We start from the raw sequence: 24106 nt of genomic DNA on the forward strand, positions 1-24106 counted from the left end.
GTTATCCACTCCTCTTTAGCTCTGAAGGAAAAGCTGATAGTCAGGCTAAACTAAGGTGAGATGGTTGAAGCTGATCCCAGCACTTGTAGTGTCACAGGATGAAGTACATGGCAGAAAGCAGTGCGCATCTCACCAAATATGTCTAGAATGCTGTAATTAGGGTGATAAATCTGATTGACAAAAGGATCCCTAAGCTTCTTATGTCTCCACATCAACAGTGAGGATAATACGCGCACGCGCACCCCCCCCCCCCCCCCCCCACACACACACATACGAAAAGCCTCTCAGAGTCATCATCTGCATGGAAACAAGGCCAATGCTAATATGATGTCACCACTCGAGCGGAGAGATTTAAGGCGTATGTCTGGGAGAAAATCTCGCCTGCCTATTCATGCGGCAGCTAAATGTACTTCTCCCTCTTTTTAACAACTGAAAAAAGGGTTCCTGTGGGACTCACGACCCCCTCATCCCTTCATGAATGTCTAAAAAATAAGGCCATGTCCTTTCTCTGCTCATTTAAAAACAAACTCACAAGTCAATCCGTCACTGATTCTGTCGCTGCCTTGTCACATTCAGGGCCCGACCTTGCGAGCGGGCCCTTTCTGTGGCTGTCACAAAGCCCTCAGTTAGCGGGGATTTAGAGACAGACGTGGGTACCGGTGATACATGGCTTTTTGCAAAAACACTGCCAAATTAAGAGTCCTTGCATGGCTCGCACGCAGCGCAGGGTACTTCTTATTCCGAGCAAAAAGCCGGGATGCCGGTCTCCAAAGGCTGCTGTCTGTCACACCAGCTCAAGGATCCTGTGATTGTTTTTGGCTGTGTCTGCATGGTTAATGACCGAGTTTGTTTCCCTGATGGACAGGTGAGCCAGAGGGTGCCACAGAGATAGCACGGGAAAGAAGGAAATAACTTCAAATGTAAATATTATCCCAAACCTCACAGGCCCAAGCGGTTAAGAGCGAGGTGATTAAATAATCTAGGCTTCTCTTCTGCTATTCATTTCAATTTCCCCCTAATATGCATCGTTTAAACTATTTCTCCCTCCCGGGGACGTCTTTGCGCTTCTTCAACGCTCTCTCTATGATTGGGGTCATGTATGGTCACAGAAGATATGACCTAGCACAATACAATAGGTAATTTAATACCTAACTAGAAAAATGGATGAAAGCACCAAACCGTACCCCTCTGGGCAAGTACGTATAAACGATTCACACAGTTGGTGTCCGTGGCTTATTTAGCACTAGAATCATTCACAGGACACGCATCAATATAAACAAATGAAGGACTGGCTTCAGTTGCTGTGCTATGATCATGCATCACAAACCTTTACTCATACCTTTTGCTTAGAAAAAAAGCTACATTTGAGGCGTCCATGTGTGCTGGTTCTTGCATTTCTCATGCCATCCATTCATTTGTAGGCATGAGGTTCTGATACATATAGACGGATTAGCTTGTGCATGTACTGGACACTTACTTTTACACTTTGGGAGGGCGTTGCTCCACTGCCCATTGGACTGGCAGCTAGATTTGACAGCACCTTGCAGAACGTATCCGGTGTTGCAGACAAAGCGCACAGCGTCATTTAAGTTGAACTGGGCTCCTTGGGTCAATCCGAAAGTAGGGTTGCCAGGATGACCGCATGTGATGGCTGGGAGAGTCAAAGGGAACAGTATTTTCTGGGTTTAATACTAAACACGAGATTAATAAGCCAATGCCACAACAAAACAGACACATCGCTGAATGTAGATGCTGAGTAATGATCCAAACTCTACAGCGACAGGCGCCACTGCAGCTGCACATCTAATTTTTTGCCACGGGCCTCCATTAAAATAATCTTGCAAATTTAGCTGTATTAAAGAGAAATACAGAGTGTCATTTTGTGATAATTACCCCATCTTTAAAAATGTCACGGTAAAACTCAAGACACGAGGCACAGGTGGGTTTTATAATGATTTTTATGCAGGAGCTCGAGAAGAAGCTTCTTTAAAAAAAATGATTCAATAACAGGAATTAATTGGTGATCAGTAGCAGATGTCTCAGGTCTAATCACACTAAATGTGCAGTTGCTAACGGCCTGATAAGAGCATCCCTAGGTAATATATGTCTCCATTCATTATTGATCTATTAGCAACACTATTAAACTCAGACAGAATTGGCAATTATTTTGTATTGAGATTTGTTTTTTGATCCAGATGGTTTTCCGAGTATAAAATAAAAGTCTGGATTCCCACTCAGAGCAGCTAGAGGCCTGACATACACAATACCTAATACCTTATCATATCTGTAGTTTGAATAGTTACTAAGTGTTTTCTGATACTTACGGACACAGACAGGAGTGAGTCCAGACCAGTTGTGAGATTCACAGATTCGCACCGACACCCCGATGAGACGAAATCCTGGATTACAGTGGTACACGACGCTGCCTCGAAAGTTATAGTTCTCCCCGATGATCTGTCCGTTCACTATGGGCTCCGGGGTGCCACAATGACCGGCTGTGGACGAAAGACTCAAGGTCAATCAAAGACGTTTGGAATTAAATCACAAAATTCATGAAGTTACAATCATGGGGTGCTGAAGAGCTCACCTAGACACTGGACCTGTGATCCACTCCAAAGCCCGTTGGACATACACTCTCGCACCCGAGAGCCCACCAAGGTGTATGCTGTGTTGCAGGAGAAGATGGCAGTCGCTCCATACACAGTCAGGGTTCCTATCTTGTTGCCATTTGGTGGAGTCCCAAGGTCCCCGCAGGAGATGACTGCAATGCAAATCAAAATGAAGAGTTACGCATGGTTTAAATATAATCTACAATAAACAAATGTGCTTTGTTTGGAAAATGGGATTTAATCTGGTTTTAGTTAGAACATTTGTTTGTGTTTGGTTGTGTTCATGTCTTAATATCACAGTGGAATATCAGACATGTGGATGCAATTACTTACATGCTTGACAAATTACTCGTTTTCCTTTTTTTCTTTATGATTTAACTCACATCAGACCATGTGATGTGCAGACTACACTTACTATCGCAGACTGGACGTGGATCAGGGTAGTTCCAGGTGCTGTTGGCCTGGCAGCGGATGACCCTTTGACCCCTGTAGTAATATCCAGGGTCACATATGAGCATCATGATCGCGTCATATTGGTTTTGAGTGCCATAGATCAGCCTCCATCTCCCATGTTCCACAGCAGAGTGACCGATGTCGGGGCAGGTCACCGCTGGAAGGTCACAGGACCAACAAAAGTGTTGAACATAAATATCTATTTGTGTTTCGTGCTGCAACTGAATAAACTGACAGTAGGAGAAATACTTACGGATACATCTGGGCGGAGCCTCGATGGGGCTCCACCTCCCAGACTCCTGACATGACACTGAGGAGGTGACCGGCCCAGCCAGGCGGAATCCGGGATTACACTGGTACGTGGCCCTGGCTCCTAGAGAGAAGTCCTGGCCCACGATACTGCCGTTTATCGGAGGGACTGGCATTCCACAGGACATCACTATGGGAAGTAGTGTTTTTTAGAATGAAAGTATCACTTAATAACTATATTTTTATGCCGAGCCAAGCTCAAAATAGGCTTCCTGTATAAACAAAGCGCTGAAGCAGGCATTGATGTGCAGTAAACATTAGCTCGGGCTGCCATCTGCACAAGAGTAAACAATAGGCTCCAGAGAGAGAATGTGCATTTCTTATGGAGATTACACCAGGTGCAGACTTGACCAGGCAATGAATGGCTGCCCTGCTGCCTCTGCTCTCGCTTGAGCTAATACTATTAATAAATCTGGAAACTAGACTCCGAAAATAGATTCTATGCTTTGTGATTCAGAGAAAATCCAGTCATTTAGAGGATTCAGTGAGATTGGAGATCAAAAAGGATGCAACCGCGTCACAGTCTTAAAATCTAAAGTAACATTTTGTAAGCTAAATTAAAGAAGATAATCTTAAAAGCGTTGACTATATGTATGTGCATCACCGTTGTATCAGTCCCAGTGCAAAGTTTCATTCCATCACTGAAAAACAAACTGCACAGTGACAAGCACATACCTGTGGCGAAAACCCTTGAGACTGACATATCAAACAACTCAGCTCAGGTAAACCAAATATCATTAATCTGATGCAATGTTATCTTCAAAGCGTTTCTCAGGAGGGGTGAAGTGAGCTCCCTTGAAGCACGCCTAAGGCTGAGGGGCTGCTGGTGATGGCACTGTCAGCTGGAATCACACTCTGATCCAATGCAAATGGAATCAGTGATGGCTTTTTCAATCATCTTAAATCAGAACGACTTCGACTTACAAAATTAAATGGCAAGAGGAAAGGTCTTCTTGAACTCAGCTCGCCAGTAAAGCTAGGAATGATACAATTGTGTTTTCTCTGCACAGTTTTTAATTTGATCACCTATATACTGGATGAGCTCAGTTGAATTGATAACATTGACGAAATGTAACTTAATTAATCAAAGATCTTGTTTCGGTCAATTTCCATTGGCCATTTGAAGTGACCCTGCCTATCTGATTGTACCAATTGAATTTGTCTCACCTTAATTAGTTGACGATGTTCTTTATTTCTTTATCCATGTTTCTATTAACAATCTCCTAACCCAGCGGTTCCCAAACTTATTTTGCGGCGCACCCCCTTCTACGTCCCAACCGGGTTGACGCACCCCCCAAAAAAACGCAAAAAAAAACAAAACGCAACAAAGCTTTGTTTTATCGCCATATAAATAACTTTGTTGTGAGACGTTCCACTTGACAGTTTCCCTGATTTCAGCCAGTTAATCATATTTGAAAGAATGAATGAAACAAGTTGGCGTGCATATATCCTAGCCTACAGTGAAACGTAGAAGAAGACAGCGTTTCTATCAAAAACTAATAAATGATAGTTTTTTGACTTAAAATAAAAGGGATTACAAAGGAAATGTTTATGGTTCCTGTTTTTTTATTGTAGCCTATGGAAAAATCCCACTTAAAAAACAACACCAATATTTTTACACCAGACCACCATTACGTTTCATCTCGCGCACCCCCTGGTGGCAGCTCGCACACCCCCACACTTTGGGAATCCCTGTCCTAACCTAACCTGCTGCTATGAGCGGTGGTGTTAAATAAGTGGTATATCGTGAACTTTTACTCCACTACATGTATTTAATAACTTTAGTTACTTGTCAGATTTGGATTAATGATGAAAAATATAATGACAACTTAAATCAGACTTTAGTTGCACCTGGATAACATTCACAAACGACCCTGCAGCATACGACGTCATTAAAAGTAGCTGCATGCAGGAGTGTATTTCTACACTCTGGTAGCTCTACTCTTACTTCAGTACAAGATTCTGAGTACCTCTTCCTGCTCTGGAAATGATTAAACCCTCACCTTGGCAAAGAGGCACTGGTGCGTTCCACTGGTGGATCCCCTGAGCAGAGCGGGTGCATGTGGCACTGCTCTGTCCAATAAGCCGGAAGCCTTGATCACAGCTGAAGCGCAGGGTGCTGCCCAGCTTGGTGCCCGTCAGACTGTGCACTGTGCCGTTCACAGGGTTTATCGGAGGGCTGCAGTAGGCGGCTGTAAAAACAAACAAACAAATAGGTGGAGATATAAACACCAATACTGATCAAATTGAGCGCAACAAGCGTACAAAAACAATAATGATGCAAGCTGATGCACGTTGTTTTTGAGGAGGTGAAGGATTAATGCTCCCCGGATGTGTGTTGCATCTGTCTTCCACGCTTGGTACGGTAAAGGAGGATCGCAAGTGCTACAATGCAATCTCTTTAAGGCAAAAACTGCAGACTGGAGACAAGGAAAATTGATTAAGGAAAATAATGTTCTGCAAAGCAAAACAGGAGCTTGTCAGCAACAGCAGAGGAGCATCATAAAAGTGATGAATACATAATAACAGGAAGGAAGTATCTGCTGTTGTTTGTTGCTTAAATTGGAGGCTGCAATAACCATTCATCATACTGAATGATGCCATCAACAGGTCTATGGATCCGAAAGACTGAAGGCATTCTGAGGCTAACAGTCATAAGACACATGCTAATAGACATAAAGCCATGTCAGAGCTCTTATATTTATTAAGCATTTATGAGATGTTGCTGTCTCACACAAGTTGTTCCGAGGACAGAGACAATCTGGGACGTTTCATAACATTGTGTGGCATTGAACAGATGTTAGATGGAAAAATGCTGTGCTGTGGTTCACTGTGGTTTCTGATGTCACACAGCAGTCAAGGCTTTGCACATTCTGTGAGGTATAGCATTTGAGGTTGAAACACTTGTTAATTTCACAATCATCAAAGGTGGATTCTCATTAATGCTCTTCATGGCTTCATAATGTAAGGAAAAGAACAGCCACCAAGCCCGTGTTTAAATCCAATGATATTTATCACACCACATGAGCTTCTATATGTTCTCTGGCAAGGCCTCCTCCTGACAGTCAGAGAGACTGCCGCTTCCTGAGCCACCCTCGAGTTCAATTCTTCCCTTCTCTCCGTGTCTAACTCATTCTCCTCTCTCTCTCTCTCTGCCTGTTATAGTACACAGCTTGTCTCTCTGCAATCAGCCCTGCAGCTCAGAGGGAATAAGATCTACACTGGCAGGTGACTGGAAAGGAATAGATACTAGAGAGGAGGAGAAAGTGGGAGGAAGAGTACAGATGAGGGAGGGACTTGTGAGCATAAGGAAATGGCTGGAAAGAAAGTCAGTAAGTCGGTTGAATGGATAGGAGAGAGAGACTAAATGAGGAGATTGAGAGAGAGGCGAGTGAGAATAAAGAATGAGATGGCCGGTTTCCAGAGGAGATTGCTGCAGGTTGTGGATGGAAGGCCAGCCCATGGAGAAATGGGTTGGATTGATGAAGAGAATACAGGAGTCTGCCATCTGTTTCTTCCTCCCAGTGCCGCTGCTAGCCATTTTGGTGCCCTAAGCATAATTCCTTCATGATGCCCTCCCCCCCCCCCCCCCCCCCCCCCAATAAAAAAACATTATGAGTTGTGATGAGTGAGTGGGGAGGGGAGGGGGGCACCATCGGTACCTTTGAGTAGTATGCCTAAAAAGTGCCTCATATTTCTATAGTCTACTGAAATAATTTCGGCCTTATAATTATTATGACGATTTTTCATTAGGCTATTTTTGGTGGTGCCCCCTCGGCACTTGGTGCCCTACGCACAGCGCGTAATGCGCGTTATGGGAGCGGCGGCACTGCTTCCTCCCCACCAAGGTACTACATAAGGCACCTCCATATTGACCAGGGCAACTTGCGGGTTCTCAGCATGTATAATAAGAACTGGACACAGTGTTGGAGACGGGACCTCGTTCATTCCTATGAGATCTGCTCATTGGCGCATGAAGACAAAATGGGCTGAAATTCGTGAGAGCAAAACTCCACAAGTTACTCATCATGCCTGGCTGTCGAGAGCATAGAGCATGCGCAGTAGAGTTTCCCCTTAAGCCCCGCCCCGTCCTCCCGCTTCGGCTCAGTAGAATGAATGGAGAGAGAAAATAAATCAGCTTAAGCGCATTTAACAACTTTAAGGAGATAAGGATTTAAATAAAGGCTATAAAAGGGTTAATGTTTGGTAGTTTATTTGGTTTGAAAAAAGTTATCTACCGATTTACAGACGTCTCTTTCCCAATGTAAGTCAATGGGAAAAAGTGTTTCTGGTCACAGACTGATACGGAAGTTGTAGTACCCGCAGTTTGGCCACTACGAATATTTTCTTAAATTCCGAAGCACTTCCTGGGGGCTTGGATCTCAGCCATCACCTCAGTGTGTCTGTCACTTAGCCTGCTAAGGCTAAATCCATCATGGCTCAAGAAAAAAAAGAACAAGTAAAAGAGGCAAGAAAGAAAGAAAAAAGGGGCCGAGAGAAACGACACACCATCCGGTAGGGGAGACGGAGCACTCCGCTGAGAGGAGGAGAGAGGCGATTAGTCAATCTGGCTGAGTGCTGTTGATACAGAACGGAGGGAACCTTTTAAATATTTACACAGTCATAATTCAGAGCCGGTTATGCAGGTGTCGTATACCAACATATCTTTCTTGGGAGCGGGACAGAACCGAAGAATAATAACCAAAAAAACTGCATTTACAGAATCCCAGCGAAGAGTGCTGCAGAAGCCCATCGCCCCCAGTAGGTTGTCATGGAGATGGGTTTTATTTCTAGCTATCTCAGCTGCAGTTGGCAGCCCCAAATGTTGGTGTTGTTGGCACAGTGAACCAAAGGCACCTCTGTTGAGTTTGCACGTACTACAAAGTTCTCCTTGTGATAGTTAAGGACAGTTAAAATCTCTCTGAAGAACTTCAGTCTGGTTTTGGCGTACCTGAGTAGCGAATGCGGAAGCCTTTGTGGCTGGTGGTGTGGTCAAAGGACCAGTGCAGGTAGACCTTGTTACTGGAGCTGGTGATGCTCAGAGGGTTGGAGTAGTTACCGCTGAGGGTAATCAGGAGAGGGCTCTGCCTGGATGGGCCTGAGAAAGAGAGAGAAGTCATTTATTAAGAAGAATCCATTATTGCAAGTGTCATAACTTAAAAGGGCCACATTATGCTCAATTTCAAGTTCATAATTTGTATTTTGTACCTCTAATGTGACATATTTAGATGCTATAATGTTGAAAAAGTGCTTTATTCTCCTCATACTGTCTGTGCTGCAGCACCTCTTTCCTCCCTGTCTGAAACCAGAGCCCAGTCTGCTGTGATTGGTTAGCTGGCCGGCTCTGTTGTGATTGGTCAGCTTATAGATACCCGAACCCTTAGCTTATCAGTTAAAATGTTTTAAATGGGGCCCCTTTAATAATTAAGACCGCCAATACTTTTATTATCTGCACACTGAAAGCTGGACAGTCATTGAAATAGTACATTTAAATGGATAGAAAAGGTCATTATGAACAGACTCGTTTTTTTAAAAACATAAGTTCTCTTTTTCAGGGTTTTTGAGGAGCCTTTTAGTCTAATTGTGGAAAAAAAGATTCCCCTCCCTAATTGGCTTGTCCAGGTAAGTTTGTTCCCTTCCACTTGGCAGAACACTAAGGCATTAATCGGGAACACTAGTGTGTACAACGCCATTTTCTCAGAGCATCCTGGCAGAGTTGCTGACTGTGCCTCTAATCACATGCTAATGTACAAGGCTGGTGTGGAAGTTCTGTTACCGTGAAGGGGGGGGGGGGGGGCTGTGATTCTGTAAGTAGATGCAGAAAGCTTTGTTAGGGGCGAGGAATTCTGAAGTCTGGCTCATTTTAGCCTCTGACTGTGGATAATAGTGAAAATGAGTCGTTGGCCAAGGAGGTGGGGGGAGGTGTCAATCACAACGCTGCACAACTAGATAGCATGATACCAGTGTTTGGGCACCTGTTTAAGATTTAGACTTGGTTTTGTTCACTTTTTGATTCACATATTTTGAGATGACCACAAGATATTTTAGTGCAGTTTAAGTCTACAGTAACTCATTACATCTTAGTCTACTTTCTGTTACCACTAGTCTCAAAAGGTTGATTGTGTGGTTTATTTTGTATTGAGCTGGTCTAGTCTAGACAAAAAACAAAACAAATACATTGGTCAGAAAGATGGGAAGAGAAGGTGACAAAAATGAAAGGATTTTGGTTAAGTTGTACAATTCTAAACCTAATTTAATAATTTATCAACAACAATATTTGCCCCAGTTGAATGAGGCACGTGCCGTTCATATGGACCTGGAAAAAAGAGTTTGTTGAAGAACATATTTTGTCACAGTTTTTGTTAAAGACATGATACTGAAGGCTCACTTTCATGACAGATGCAATGACTCACCATCAAAGATCTCGAGCTCGTCAAACTGACGGCTGGTCTGGAAGTGTTCGATGGTGAAGGTGATGTTGTACCCGGGCTCCACTTTGACCACCCAGGAGCAGGACTCAAAATGTGGGAAACCGTTGCCTGGTGACTGGCTCATGATGACATCTGTGGAAGCTGTCAGGATCTCATTCATGGGACATGTCACTGTTGAGAAAAACAAGATGAATAAATAAAAGGTTTCTTGCAATTCAGTATCACAGGAATAAAGGCTTGCTTACATGTAGCTTTTCTCTGTTGTTGCTTAATTGCACATACATGGTTTTTCATTATGTTCTTTTTTGGGGACTTTAATTTACATTGAAGCACAAATTGGATCGGATAGAGCCATGTTATTGTTGGACTCAATGTGACTAAAAGCATCGCTAAACTAATTGTCACCCCGGTGTTGATGCTGTCGTGGCAAACAAAGCTGTCCAGGAAACGGCTTATACATTACATAACATACTCTCCCGCCATGAGCGTATTTGCTGCTCTTCGCCCATTGTCAGAATGTGACAGATGTGATGCTTATTTTGCCGGCGAACGCTCACATCTGCCTGGGAGTCATATTGCTGTGACACGTCTGGGCGGACCGCATACATCCACTCATGTCTTCCCCCCTCTGTCACTGGTATTCTTTTGGGACATCTCTATGGCATGCTTTGACATTTCTCAGTGGTTTCTGTCTGTATTAGCAGGCGTTACACAACGTTCCTGTCTGTTGCGTTTTAACTGCGATGCTGTTGAGCCAGCCTCTTAATCTGCGTGCTTACACAGAGGAACCATTAGAAAAACAAACAGCAACATGAAAGGAAGCCCATGCTGCAATTACAACACAATGCTACTGTGCTAATGTGTTTTTTCCCCCTTTGTATTGTTCTTTTAGATCACCTAATAGAGGGGTGCAAGGATGACGTATTTTTGAAGGGCCGACCCGGAAGTAAGCTGCGCATGGGTTCCCTCGACAAAAAAGCAACACCATTTCTCCATAGGATTTTGGAATATTGTAAAAAAATAAGATCTGTGGAAAACGAACCTGTTTGATAAATGCACGTTTTGTTCAGCTGGATAATCTCGACATGTCTGCCCTACTTTTATACTTTTCTAAATCCTACATCTAATCGCCAGAAGCACAGTGCTAACGTTATTCTATAAACGAACTACAGACGAGTACAGCAGGGTCGCACGACTTCAACGTCACGCCAACTTAAGATTGTTTCAACTGACTAAACACACCAAAAATACAGATTCAAAATTGTTTTAAGAGTTTGCAAGAGCACGGCTACTTGCTTTCAAGCAGAACAGGGGTAAACTAACTTAGCAGGAGTGTTTACGTGTTCGGCGTTATGACGTACAACTTCTGTAGTCCTACTCAGCCACTCGTTAACAAACAAAGTTTTGCAGACACGTAAACTCTTCAAAAATCAATGCTGAAGTCTGTCGTAGAACAAAACGTGATCTGTCTCTTAAATGTGTGTCAACCACAGACCTTATTTCGACCTATTTTCCAAAATCCTACGAGAAAGCCCATTGACTCTGAGACGAGGGAACCGGAAGTGCTAAAATGCTAACTCACTTCCGGTTTTAGGACTCGTTCCTGCAGACCCTGCATAGGACTGAGGTCTAAAGAAAAGGACTGTCAAATAACGGAGACATTTTTCTTTTCTTGTTTGCATTGGAATGCTTCTTTAAATTACCATGTTTATATAAAGTAAATGTTCTCTTCTGTTTCCAACTGTATATTACCGCTTTCCTATATCACAACGAATGCCAAGGGTCTCCTTTGTTAACAGATCTGTATGAAAGGTTTTAGCGCTGGAACTCAACCCAGCAGCTGGTTAAGAGCTCTGCAATTAACACAAGACCGTTCTAAAGAAACTAGACCTGTTTTTGTTAACTATCAGACAGTGGCTTTAATTACAAAGCAGAAATAACAAACAAACAAACAAAGCATTCTGCATGTGTGATTTAAATCCACTAAAGAGCACAGAACAAGGTGTCTTTTCATGTGCATATGTGTTGTGTGTGTGAGTGTGTGTTGTGGTGTGTAGAGGCCCCTGTTGAATGCCACAATTTAAATACTGAAGCCTCTGAGGCCTCAGGGTAAGCAGCACTTGAAGGTTTTTTATTGCAGTGGTGAAATACTGAATGCTCTGAATGACATAGTAAAAGTGCCTCTGTGGTGGGACAATGTGTAAACTTGTTTTTGTGTACAAAGTTGGACTTTCAACGTGTGTGTGTGTGTGTGTGTGTGTGTGTGTGTGTGTGTGTGTGTGTGTGTGTGTTTCTCAGCTTGTTCAACCCCCTCTCATTGTGTTGATAGGGGGAGAGATCATTAAATCTGCAGGACAAACATCATGGAATACAGCCAAACAGAATTTGCAAATCATTTTTGGCACTTTTTGTTTTTACCTGGCTTGGGTTGTCAACTAGGTGGGATACATTGCTCCAGGTTATGTCAGATTGTGTCACCTTTTCTGTCACTCACAAGCAAGGCTTGGTAAAATGAGCCATGTCCCTGTCAATTACTTTTGCTTCAACTTTTTGCCATTCATTTGTATTAAATATGGCAACAAGTGTGAATTTTGTTGGGGCGGGTCTCTTTATGCCTTTTTAAAATAGTGTAGATGTGAAGAGAGATTGCGAGCAATACAATTAGAAAAAGACTAGGGATTACATTCAACAAGTGTCCCAAATAGAATTCAAACCCTCCGTTCCCAGAGTGCCAAAAAAAAATGACAACTAATGGTCATATTGAACTCTTGTTGAGGTAGCTAAAGTAGTGGGATAATCGTAATCCAAACTTAAAGTGGGTATTAGAGTGAAATGTTTTGCCGTTTGAGAGCATCATCTCAGAAAACACAATTTCCCCCAGCATGGTGAAAGCTAAAGTAATAGTACCATAGCAAACTATTCCTATCCCACTCTGTGAAAACATTTACAACCTCAAGCACCTCAGTGCATGTGAGTGAAAAGGCACTTGCAGTGAGGAAAGTTTATCAAACTGATGAATTCTGAGGAGATGAGTTGTGTTTTGATGGTGACCTTTCAGAAAGCTTCAAAATGTCTTGAAAACAGCCTTCTTCTTGTCGGGGAGCTGATGGAGAGCGACAGGCAGCGGCTCTTATCTATAGGCTGCTACTTATTCAACTAATCCAGTTTGAAATGAAGCACCACTCTGTTTGGATGTAAACAAAAGGGTATTAGGGGACCAATCTGACAGCTGGAGAAAGGCAGCTTCCAGACACAAGGTGAGATCAACCATGATAGGGTTCAAAATGAAACTTCACTTTAACGAGACAAGGATTTGAACAAGCTTGTAGCAGGAACAGCAATCTGTGAGACATCCCTTCTGTTTGTGTATGAATTGTTCGACGGTGTGCAACAGCCTCCCGATTGAAAATGTAGCGGAAGGCTTCCTAGCACAGATGCACACACATCTGCATCCATACATTTGAGATGTTCGGTGTGGAGAGGTATAGACGCACACATGCAGAAACCCACAATACATCAAGTGCTGTGGAGATGCCTTTACTCATGTTGTGGTTTAATTAGCATAAACTGAGGAGCGATAACGAGCTGATTGAAGGGGAGGGGCCATAACACAAGCATTAGTGTGGATCAGGACCTCACAACTGTAGGAAGTCAGGGAGGACAATGAAGATGGGAAAAAGGGGGCAGTTATAATCCATTCTGCGGGACACAAAGAATAATCTAGGGAACAAAGAGGAGGAAGAAGGAGCGGCGAGAGAGGAGGAAGGGACTGTAGGATCGAGAAAGCGAGCTGGGAGACTAATGTGATGGGTGATTATGCAGGTTTTAACCAGAAATCTGTCTGGGGGATAAACACAGGGATTTTGGATCATCAGAGCTCTTTGTGTTTCATTAATGCATTCAAGCAACACTTTGTACTGATGCAGTTGCTGCGTGTGTGTGTGTGTGTGTGCGCGCTGCTGGAACTCCCCGCAGTCTCAGCAGCAGATGCAGTTAAGGGCTGTGGGTCCAACACGACCCAGTTTAATCAAATAGCGGGGAAATCAGATAAATCACAGCCCAACTGGTCGCTCCGGTGGCAGAAACACAAGAGAGGCTAAAAATCCACCGCCGTCGTGACTGGCAACAAATCTCTGGATTAAATGAAGAGAAGACAAGAGTGAGGGTGTTTATATGTGTCTTCTGATCCATCTCAGTGTTGGGATCGGGGTATTGATAGACAGCCGAATCTGAAACTGTGTGACAATACATTTCACTGTGCTGTGAAATAGGCTCAGAGAGGAGGGAATAAAGGGTATATGTGTTACATAAGAACAGAAGTCTGACGCTAGTGAGTGAGGGGAGGGAAGTGGAGAGTGAGGGAGGGGGGGGGGGAATGCAGAGGATGAGAGAAGATACCGGCGCTTTGGGATAAGCAACACTGCAGAACCGCCTGTAGACTCCAGTGCAGCGTACAATGAGAACATCCACTGCTGTGTAACCCGCTCACATGCCAGACCAGTGTGTGTGTGTGTATACAGTGCATGCGTGAGTGTGAGCAGTTTAATGTGTATCTAGCGGGGGGGCGTGCGAGGAGGGGTGTACGTGTCAGAGCTAGACGGGGTGATTTGATAGGTGCAGCTGCAGCCGGCATGTCCCCTGCATTTCAATGAGCTGTGCACTTCGTCTCCTCGCTGCCCTCCAAATAAGTCTCTCCCTTCCTCGGCTCCCTTTTTACCTCCTGTCCTACTCTCACTAACTCACCATCCTCCTGCTCATTTAGTCTCTCTTTGCTTCCAGACAAACTTATTTTTTTACCCCCTTAAGAATCCTGAAGACTCCAACTGTCCCTCATTCTTTACACGAGATGCTGTTGCCTTGGTTTCCTCTCTTCTCTCCCCATCCTCTCACTCAACTCCTGACTCTTCCAGCCTTTGCTATCTGTGGTTCTCCTCTCTCTCAACCAGGTCAGTCTATGCAGGTAGCATGACAGCTGTCAGGGAGGAGAAGTGTGATGGTGGAACTGTTTGTTCTTAGTGTTTCTCAGTGCATTATCGATCCATAACAGCCATGAACATACGGACACATTCACAACTGAAATACTTGTATTAAATTCAAATACAAAGTGAAGCTAGTGGATGTTTCTCTTGCAAAAAGTATCAGCTTTAGACTGCAGTAGGTACAGCGAAGGCAGGACTTCATAGAGGAGAAAATAACACACACATTTCCCTTTTTCCCCTCAATTTAATTTGGGACTTCAGACTCCTCTGTTTTTGCTGAGTACTTTGTTCCACATCTTTAATATAACCTTACACGTCTCCCTTTTCCCCTTCAATTGCCCTCTTTCTTTCACCAACACTGCCTCCTTCTCCATCTCATGCTGAGAGAAATTGTGTATCTTTCCTATATAGCACCGAACACAAGTTGCATTTCTGATATTCTACCTACTCTCCCTTGTTTACCACACATCCAACAAACAAAGCAACACACAAAATGACAACAACACAGCAAGACAGGGGAAAAAGGATTCAATTTGTTCTAAAAAAGAAAGCGATATATGTTTTTATGATATTAATAGCAGAGGAACAACTCAGGGACCCCTGGATGCACCAAGTCTCTGGCCCAGAGGGGAAGTACTGCACACAACATGCAGTGTTATGATGATACGCGGTGCTGGGAACACTGCGCTCATTGATCCTTCTGGGAGGACCATATCTCAGCATGTAGCGCGCCACACAGCAGCCACCCTCAGCCTCATGGGAGCCAACTATCATCCACAGAGAGAGAAAGTAGTGCCTGAATGAAATGTTGCTGCAGCTTCATGACTACAGGCAGAAAGATTACCCACGGGAGTAAGAAATAAGGCGAACTAGTGCATGACTCAACGATTAGGGGTAAAATGATACTGTCAAACTATAACCCAGCTGAGCATAAACTCGCAGACAGTCGCTCCGGCGGAGGGGGGACACAGTTTCACCTGCATTTTGATATGTTTATTAAAAATTAGAACTTATAAAGACACTCTTAAATAATAAATGATGCAACTCAAGAATGCTGATTCTGTAAACCTTAAGGAGGCAAAGGAGCGCCAGAACAGCTATTTAAACTCACTGACTAACATTTGCTCACTTAAATGGTAGAGCTGCTGTTTGACACGCTGATATTCATCTTTACGACATCACACAAGAATAAAGCAATGAAGGCGTCATGCATCAAGCTGGATAATGTAATATAACATTTAGCCAGTAGGGTGAGAGATACCAATGTGTGAAAAGAGGGAGTCTATGGCTCTAGGGTCACAGATTTGTGGGAGGATAAATATTGGCAGGGAAATTGAAGGAGCAGTGCCAGCTTCTTACACCCTACCACCGATGAGGAGCCCAAGTTGACAGAGCCCTCGACCATCATCCTTAAAGTGGAGCTGCTCTGTGGCCAACTGTGTGTGTGAATAGGGGTTTCCTGACAGAGATCATGCCATTCCCTGGTTAAGCGTTTAGTTTTCAAGTCTCTGGCACTAACTCACCATCACATGAGGGAGGAGGCCCCTCAAATTCCAAGTACGTCCCCAGCCGGCAGGTCTGGATGCTGTTCCCACTTAGGTGGTAGCCTGGAAGACATCTGTAGCGCACTATATCACCTGTACAGAGAGAGATGGAAGAGGAAGAAGAACAGTTAATGACAGATGGGAGATGGTGGCAACAATATATCTGATTGATTCCACCTAAAATGTCTTCATACAGTAATCAGCACTCCTAGCCGGATTCGACATGGTGGTAATAATGATCCATTGTGTCTCTAAGTGAGAGAAAAAGTTAACAGTGCGAAGAAGCACCATAGCAATTCCCCACTGGGGACCCTATAGATGAAGCACTACGTCAGTGTTGCTGCCTCTGTGTGTCTGAGAATAATAATCCGGTGGTGGAGGTATGAAAATAAACAGATAAGGAGCATTAATCTCTATTGTCTCCTGCAGAGGAGGAGAGCACCTGCTTCAAATCCTTCTGGCTTTCTGATTATTGTGTCATAATCAGTCATTTATACCGCTGCCTCAAAGTCCCCTGGGTCATGTTGTTCGGGCTGAGTTTGCATGCAGTAGAAATGCATTTTGGGATGTGTAGTTTGTTTGAGAGTCGGTGAAAACTTTCAAGCCAGAATGCGTACCGACATTGGTATTAAATATTTAAAATGCTTAAACTCCTAAAGTCAGGATGGGTCCAACCTCACTAGCTATTATCTGTCTGTAAACGTATGACTTTGGGACAGCTTTCGACCTACCTATTTTAAACTCTTTGCTTGCCATCAGGATCTCTGCATTAGGGATGATGGGAGGAGGCAGGCAGAACTGCAGTCTGTACGCTGTAGTGAGAGAAAGGGAGTCAAACACAGACCATATATAGTGCACACTTATTTCAGAGAAGAACTTTACATACCTTGATAGCTGATTTGGAACAGCCCACCCTTCTCTGTGTTACTACGGAAACGTATGAGCAGCTGATTGGACGTGCTGCTGGGTGGCTCGTTGGGCTCTCTATCAGTGAACACTCCCAGCTTCCTGGCTGTCTCCTGTGGGCCGTCCCTAGAAGAAATATAAAAAGGTCACAGGTAAACTCTACGAAAATACACTGTGATGATAATTAACCGCAGGGACTTTGTGTCAGCAGCCTCTGCAGAAACGCTCGCTGCGTCTCTAACCATAAAGATCCTTCAGGCTCCGTGACGCAGTTCTGTGAGACAAAGCAAACAAAGCCAGATGCCAGATTATTGTGAAGCGGCTTCCAGCAGCAGAGTAAAACCAAGCTGCTCTCGCTTCATCATACCCACAGCAATTACTCTGGGCTGTTCAGGGTGATTATGTTGAAATAAGGTAAAAATTACAGATAAGCGTGGAATGACAGGTCTGGATTGCGCTGTCCCCGCTAACTGCCATCCAATGGGAGTGTCTCTGGAAGTGGCGGCCCAGCCTTGGCAGTCCCCTGGCGTGGGCACGGCCGATTAAGCCGGCTCCCAGATTCCTGCCACAACCATTCAGCTTAAAAACCATCTGTCTTTGGCTGTCAGACTGGGCATGGGAGATTACAAGCAGCTCTGGAAACGGCTGGCTAGGGACCGCTGCCTGACAGCACTGTGGCCAAGCCGCCATTACTGGGCCCATTTCCTTGGCTCAGTAGTTCAGTGGAAAGATACACAGCGGTGGTAACTGAAAACTGGGGATCATGATAGTCCCCCATCTTGGCTCTGCAGGAGCTTGTTGGGGAAGAGCAGGACGGACGGACGGGTTTACAGAATATGAATAATAAGCTAAAAAGGGGACATTGTGGTGTACTCTAGCAACAACGTGATACAAACTTTACACACATTTTTATAAGCACAGTCCGTAAAAAATGGATGTCATTCAACGCCATGTGGACTTTCATGTGGTCGTCAGGCAGCCAGTTTGGCTGGCAGTCAGATCTCCGGTGTCACTGAGAGCAGGGACCTTTGGAGCTCATCTCGGGGAGAGGGGATCAACTGGGACTGGCAACCGCCATGCATGCAAAATCCTGTCCTTGCTCGCCCATATGGCAGGCCCAGCCGTGCGTTATGGAGGTCGCAAAAGGAAGCTTTAACCCCCTGAAAGAACACACACCTCAGGTAACACCCTGACACAAACGTTAGCACACACACATTTCTACCAGCCAAAGCCTACTCTGTTTCTTCTCTCACACAAAGACAGGAACTGTGTTTTACTGCTCTCATTGGCTAGCATCCAACACACTGTTTGCATTTACACATTTACAAATAAGTCTTTTAGATGATTAGAATGATAAGATTTTTCTTTTTTTATTGAAAGCCACAGCTGTGACAGAGTTGAGATTTCGATCTGCAGTTGTTTTTGCCGCTGTAAAGGATCATAAGGTGAAGGGCACATGCACTCCGAGGACATTCTGTATTTGTTTGTTAGAAAACAACACTTCAAAAGGGAAGGAAATGAAAAGAGTTAAATGGGCAGAAGGGATCAGCTTATTGGAACCTGATTCAGCAACACAACAATAGGTGTTGGATATCACAAGGAGAAAACTGGAGGAGTAACGGGTAGAGAAGGGGGAGTTGGAGTTTAAGAATGGGATTGCAATGGAGGTGATGATAAAGAGAGTATTGAACCGCAAATAAATAAACATTGTATTTCAATGTTGAAGTGCAGGGTGCCACAGACTTGGCTAAAATATCATTTCCTTTACCCACAGGCGAAAAGGAGGTTTATCTGAAAGGGTTAAGGTAGGTCCTCACCAGACAGTGATGAAGTCGTGCGGCCCGTGAACCTGAAGCAGGGTGAAGTTTACTTTGATGCCGAAGCCAGGAGCCACGGTGATCAGCCAGGAGCAGTCTGCTGAGTTGGGGTACTCCTCTGGGTAACCCGGGGAGAAGATGGTCCCATTGTCTGACGTGATGTTCCCACCGCAAGGCACTGAGGGAGGGACGAAGGGAAGCAGAGTGTCTATGAATCAATGGGCCAGGAACACAACAGGACATTTCAGCTGCAATTGGTTGGGAAAAAAAGGAGTTATTATCCCCATTTTTTTGCTTTCCTTCTCAGCGTCTGTTTCTTTGCTCTTCGTCTAGCGCCCAGGCACTTGTCTGAGCTAAAGATTAGCCAGTAAAGCCTGTTAGCAAGTGGGGACTTGGATGGAGTGTTTCGCTAAGATAAGGCCTCAACCCATTCCCACTGGGGGTGAATAGAGAGAGCCTGAAGATGAGGCGAGGGGTTGGATTGGCATTTTGACGTGTGTGCATACAGTGTGTGTTTGAGGAGTGGATATGCATCTAAATGTGTAAACTTGTGTGTGAGTGACAGTTAAGGTTAAAACAGCATGTCTGTGTCAAAGCTGAAGACATGAAAGCATCATATGCCAAACATCCTGAGGTTAAAAATATCCTGCACAGCCTGACAGATACAGTAGCACTGGCACACAGCCTCAAAACAGCAGCATGCATACAAACATGTTAACTTTATTTTAAACATTCCTCAGGAACTCAGGAGTTTCTGAGCAACTTAACGATTACGAAGCTTAACATCCCCACTGGTGCCCTCGGAGAAACCCCATATCCACTGCGCTGGAGCAGGAAAAAATCAGGAAGGAGTTGTAATCACAGCCGTGCAGGCATCTCAAGCAACCCAGGCAGCATAATGGCACCATATAAAGCCTATATGATAATTCCAAGAGCAGAGTTTGCATGTTTTATCCTTTGTCTCTGTTATGTTTGTGTTCATTTTCAACAGCTGCCTGCTTCAGCCCGATGGTAGATAGACCCCTATGCAGCAGTTAAAGAGCTATCGATCAGACCCATTGATTACACATCTGGCTGAAGCCACCAGCTGGCAAGTTACTTAAACCCTATCTGTAGAATTGTGTGTGTAAGGTGGAAAGAAAACTTGAAACAGGGCTGAAATGGATTTTTTCAAAGTCAAATATGATGAAATGATATGTCTGACAAACTTACGAGAGCTTTCAAATGGTCAAATTATTACTCTTTTGGTTAATTCAGTTTATTTTAAACTTTCTCTCTTACATTTTAAGCATACTGTGTGAAAATACTGTCTGCAAATTGGGCAACTGCATGTATTTTTAAATGATCCAGAATAGCGTGTTTATATTCTGAACTAAACTGTGTGTAAGTGTTGGTTAATAAAATAAAGCTTTCTTAAATCTTCAGTCGTAACAACTTTGTAAAGTCTTTCCTTTTGCACAGAGACTAGGAAAGTGATATTTATCCCGCAGTGATCCCTACGAATATACAATTCATCAGATAAGTATGCTTCTATAGAACCTACAATAATAAATGGACAGGGAAATGGAAAACGGATAATGAGGAAGGCAGAGATGAGACAGCGGAGGCTGAGTGCAGACAGGAGTGGAAACAACAGAGAAAGAGTGCAGTGCCAGCAACATTGTATTATGATCAAGCCAATACAAGCAGCTAAGTGGAAGCAAGGTAAGAAAAATCAATGTCTCCCAGCCGCTGAGACGGTATAAATAATGTCGTGGCATTGACACTAAAGAACAAGACATACTGTGCTCTATGAGGTCAAGAAAAGGTGTTCCAACACGGTGTGCTGACATATGATGTAATAGCTGGGAGCAAATAAGCTGAACATATCAATATGTTGTTTTATAAAGGAAAGAACGTGATGCATGACTGTAATATAAAAACAGTATTCAACGTTATTTTGGTTAATTTGCCATCATAAATGACTGTATGCCTGTTAATGGATCAATTTAAAGTGTACAGGACCTTGCTAGCACACACAGGTATCATTTTCAGTTTTGCACAGAATATGAATATTGAAAATGGCCGGAAAAAATCAAATAGCCTTGAGTGAATTATCTTATCTCCTAATTCCTTTTCACTCCGTTGTGACTTCCCTCCCTCGCATTTATCTCCCTGCTCGTCCAATTCTAAAGTTCCAGTGTCATGGCCGTCACCTCCCTCTGTAATTTTGCCTGCCGCATTGAATAATCGACACGCAGAGCGTGTGAATGTGGGTCAAGGACGAGGCGAAAGAAAGGAACACTCATTACTTTTCTTTGTAATCCAGCCCCCTCTTTTATTCATCTTCTATGATTTGACTCCATTACTCTTACGCATGGTATTGATTTTCACTGAGGACTGCTTTGCTTCATTAATGGGGATGATCATGCTGTTTAATTGCATTATTCATAATAGATAATCATAATGTCCATAGCCGCTTTTTGCACTAATGATGCCAAATAGCTCAATGCATTCCAAACAGGAAGTCATTAAGTGGTCAGATTGGTAAATGTGTGACATTTGCATAATGTATGGTTATTAAAACGACTAATTCTCTCACCTTCACATCGAGGGAAAGGGTGATCCCAATTTCGTGTGGTGCCATGCTCACAGGTGAGGATGGAATGTCCCATTAGCTGATAGCCGGGCAGACACTCGAAGGAAATGGATTGGCCCACGTTGAAGCCAGCACCCACCACCACTCCGTACCGGAAAGGCTCCGGATCCAGGCACTCCTGGAGCTCATAAGCTGCGAGACAGAACAGCATGCACCTCACATTAGTATTGATTTTTCCAATATATTTACAGATTCAGTCATTTAGTACGCATGTTTTTGCCACTCTTTGCTTGTTGCTGCCTGGAGCTAGAAATCAATTCACACAACATTTACAGTTTTGCCTCCTTATGCTCGGCTTCCAGACAATGGAAGAATTACAGCGGAGAGTCCTCTTTTCTCTCCAACTTGAATTCCCCTTCCTCATCTTGTGCTCGACCTCCCACTCACTCCTCTTCCACCTCCTCCTTTTAACACTGGAGTATTTCAGAGAGAAAGAAAATGCCAGGGGCGGGTTTGACTTATGCCCGAGGAGTATGATGCAGTCATCAGAAGTAGTGTGGGTAAATAATTCTTCCCTTTCTCTTCCTCTTGGATACAAAAGCAAAGCAGGCAGTGAGCCTTGAAGAGCCAGGATATAAATATGACTAAAGAAATTGATTTCTATGGATCACAGCTTCCCTTTGTGGGAGATAACTCATGCAAATACTGCGAACGGGAGGTATTTGCAAATATAATGCTTGATTTATATGCTAATGTACACATCATTATGTAAATGCACAATTCTACCTTTCGATTTGCCGGCTTGTTTGTTGAATCGCAAAACACAAACTTTGTGTGCCTGTTGCATTTGCAGAAGGGGGGGGGGGGATTTACTCCGTGCAGTTATGTAGATATGCAGTGAAGCCTTTTATTAGCCCATGCTGCGGAAATCTTTTAAGTGATCAAGAGTTTTATATACAGGTTTATAGATATGTGGAGTTTACTGGATCTGTGGGCAGATTAGTCTGACACCATCAGCTCTACGGCTACTTCAGTAATGTGTTATGGCTTTACGATGCTTACACTCTGCAGTGAGGCGACACTTATGGAGAATAAGTGAAAATCACATTTAGAAATGATTATACACTGCCCGGCCAAAAAAAAGGTCACACACTCTAGTATTCGTTGGACCGCCTTTAGCTTTGATTACGGCACACATTCGCTGTGGCATCGTTTCCACAAGCTTCTGCAATGTCACAACATTTATTTCTGTCTTGCAATTATTTTTCTTAGATCTTGTATTGATGACAGGAGATTCGGACCACTGCGCAAAGTCACATCCAGCACATCCCAAAGATTCTCAATGGGGTTCAGGTCTGGACTCTGTGGGGGCCAGTCCATGTGTGAAAATGATGTCTCATGCTCCCTGAACCACTCTTTCACAATTTGAGCCCGATGGATCCTGGCATTGTCCTCTTGGAACATGCCTGTGCCATCAGGGAAGAAAAAATCCATTGATGGAATAACCTGGTCCTTCAGTATATTCAGGGAGTCAGCTGACCTCATTCTTTGGGCACATAACGTTGCTGAACCTAGACCAGACCAACTGCAGCAACCCCAGATCATAGCACTGCCCCCGACAGGCTTGTGACCTTTGTTTTGGCCGGGCAGTGTATATCATGCTGTCACAGTGCATTCTGTCAATTCAGAGAACGAGCTCGACTCATTCAAAGTTATTTTTTCCGCTGAAACACATTTCGGTGACTGAAGATACTTTGAAGAAGCCAAAAAGCTCACGTCACACTGAAGTCATTTCTAAATTGATGAAGCTTTGCAAGAAGAAAGTAACTGATGACACTGATAGGGGCTCAGCTCTGCAAGTCCTCGCCATGGTGATTATGATCATTATTATAAACATATATTAGCAAAGTCTAATTTTATCTGACAATCCTGGGGCTGATCCTCATTTCCTGCTTCAATCCTCTGCATCTTTTACAACCTTCCCTACACATTCCTCTCGGTCTCTTACACTGGTACTCGAATCTGAACCCCGGTTTGTTCTGTGAATGGTCACTGTGGAAATATATTGTGGTCTCGTGGGAGGTGGTGAGTAGAGAGGAGGGAATATCCTGGCCGCTGAATCGGCCGATCACTGCGCTGGTATCGAGGGGCCCATTGCGTATCTCGAGGAAATCGTGGTTGGCCTCGGTGGAGAAGTTCAGGAACTGAAGGTTGGCTCCTGGGAAAAGAAGAAAGATATGTTTTGAGAAAACAATGAAAGGCAATACCATCCTCTTACTCAACACTCCTAAGGTACCCTTTCTACCGGCTCTACGATCTTAAAGATGCCCTAACATGCTTTCTGGGGTTTTCTTTTTCCTGTAATGTGTTAAAGGTTTCTGTGCATGTAAATGGTCTGCAAAGGCTCAGGCTATGAACCTGAAAATGGTATAATATGTCCTCTTTCATTTATCTACAACCACCAGTGTTGTCATGACACA

The 24106-nt window shown here is 43.8% G+C and overlaps 1 protein-coding gene across 1 annotated transcript in view; it reads right to left on the reverse strand.

Annotated features, from left to right (window-relative positions):
- csmd2 (CUB and Sushi multiple domains 2) overlaps positions 1 to 24106 on the reverse strand; it is a 217242-nt gene that overhangs the window by 23863 nt on the left and 169273 nt on the right. Inside the window, 14 exon segments of the mRNA XM_063899890.1 lie at positions 1478 to 1651; positions 2325 to 2495; positions 2588 to 2761; positions 3025 to 3219; positions 3316 to 3501; positions 5375 to 5563; positions 8323 to 8469; positions 9785 to 9973; positions 16305 to 16418; positions 17057 to 17137; positions 17212 to 17357; positions 19049 to 19226; positions 21630 to 21818; positions 23635 to 23844. Coding sequence (XP_063755960.1) covers positions 1478 to 1651; positions 2325 to 2495; positions 2588 to 2761; positions 3025 to 3219; positions 3316 to 3501; positions 5375 to 5563; positions 8323 to 8469; positions 9785 to 9973; positions 16305 to 16418; positions 17057 to 17137; positions 17212 to 17357; positions 19049 to 19226; positions 21630 to 21818; positions 23635 to 23844 — 2343 coding nt within the window.

Source organism: Eleginops maclovinus, chromosome 13, assembly GCF_036324505.1.
Source record: "Eleginops maclovinus isolate JMC-PN-2008 ecotype Puerto Natales chromosome 13, JC_Emac_rtc_rv5, whole genome shotgun sequence".
Taxonomy (NCBI): Eukaryota; Metazoa; Chordata; class Actinopteri; order Perciformes; family Eleginopidae; genus Eleginops; species Eleginops maclovinus.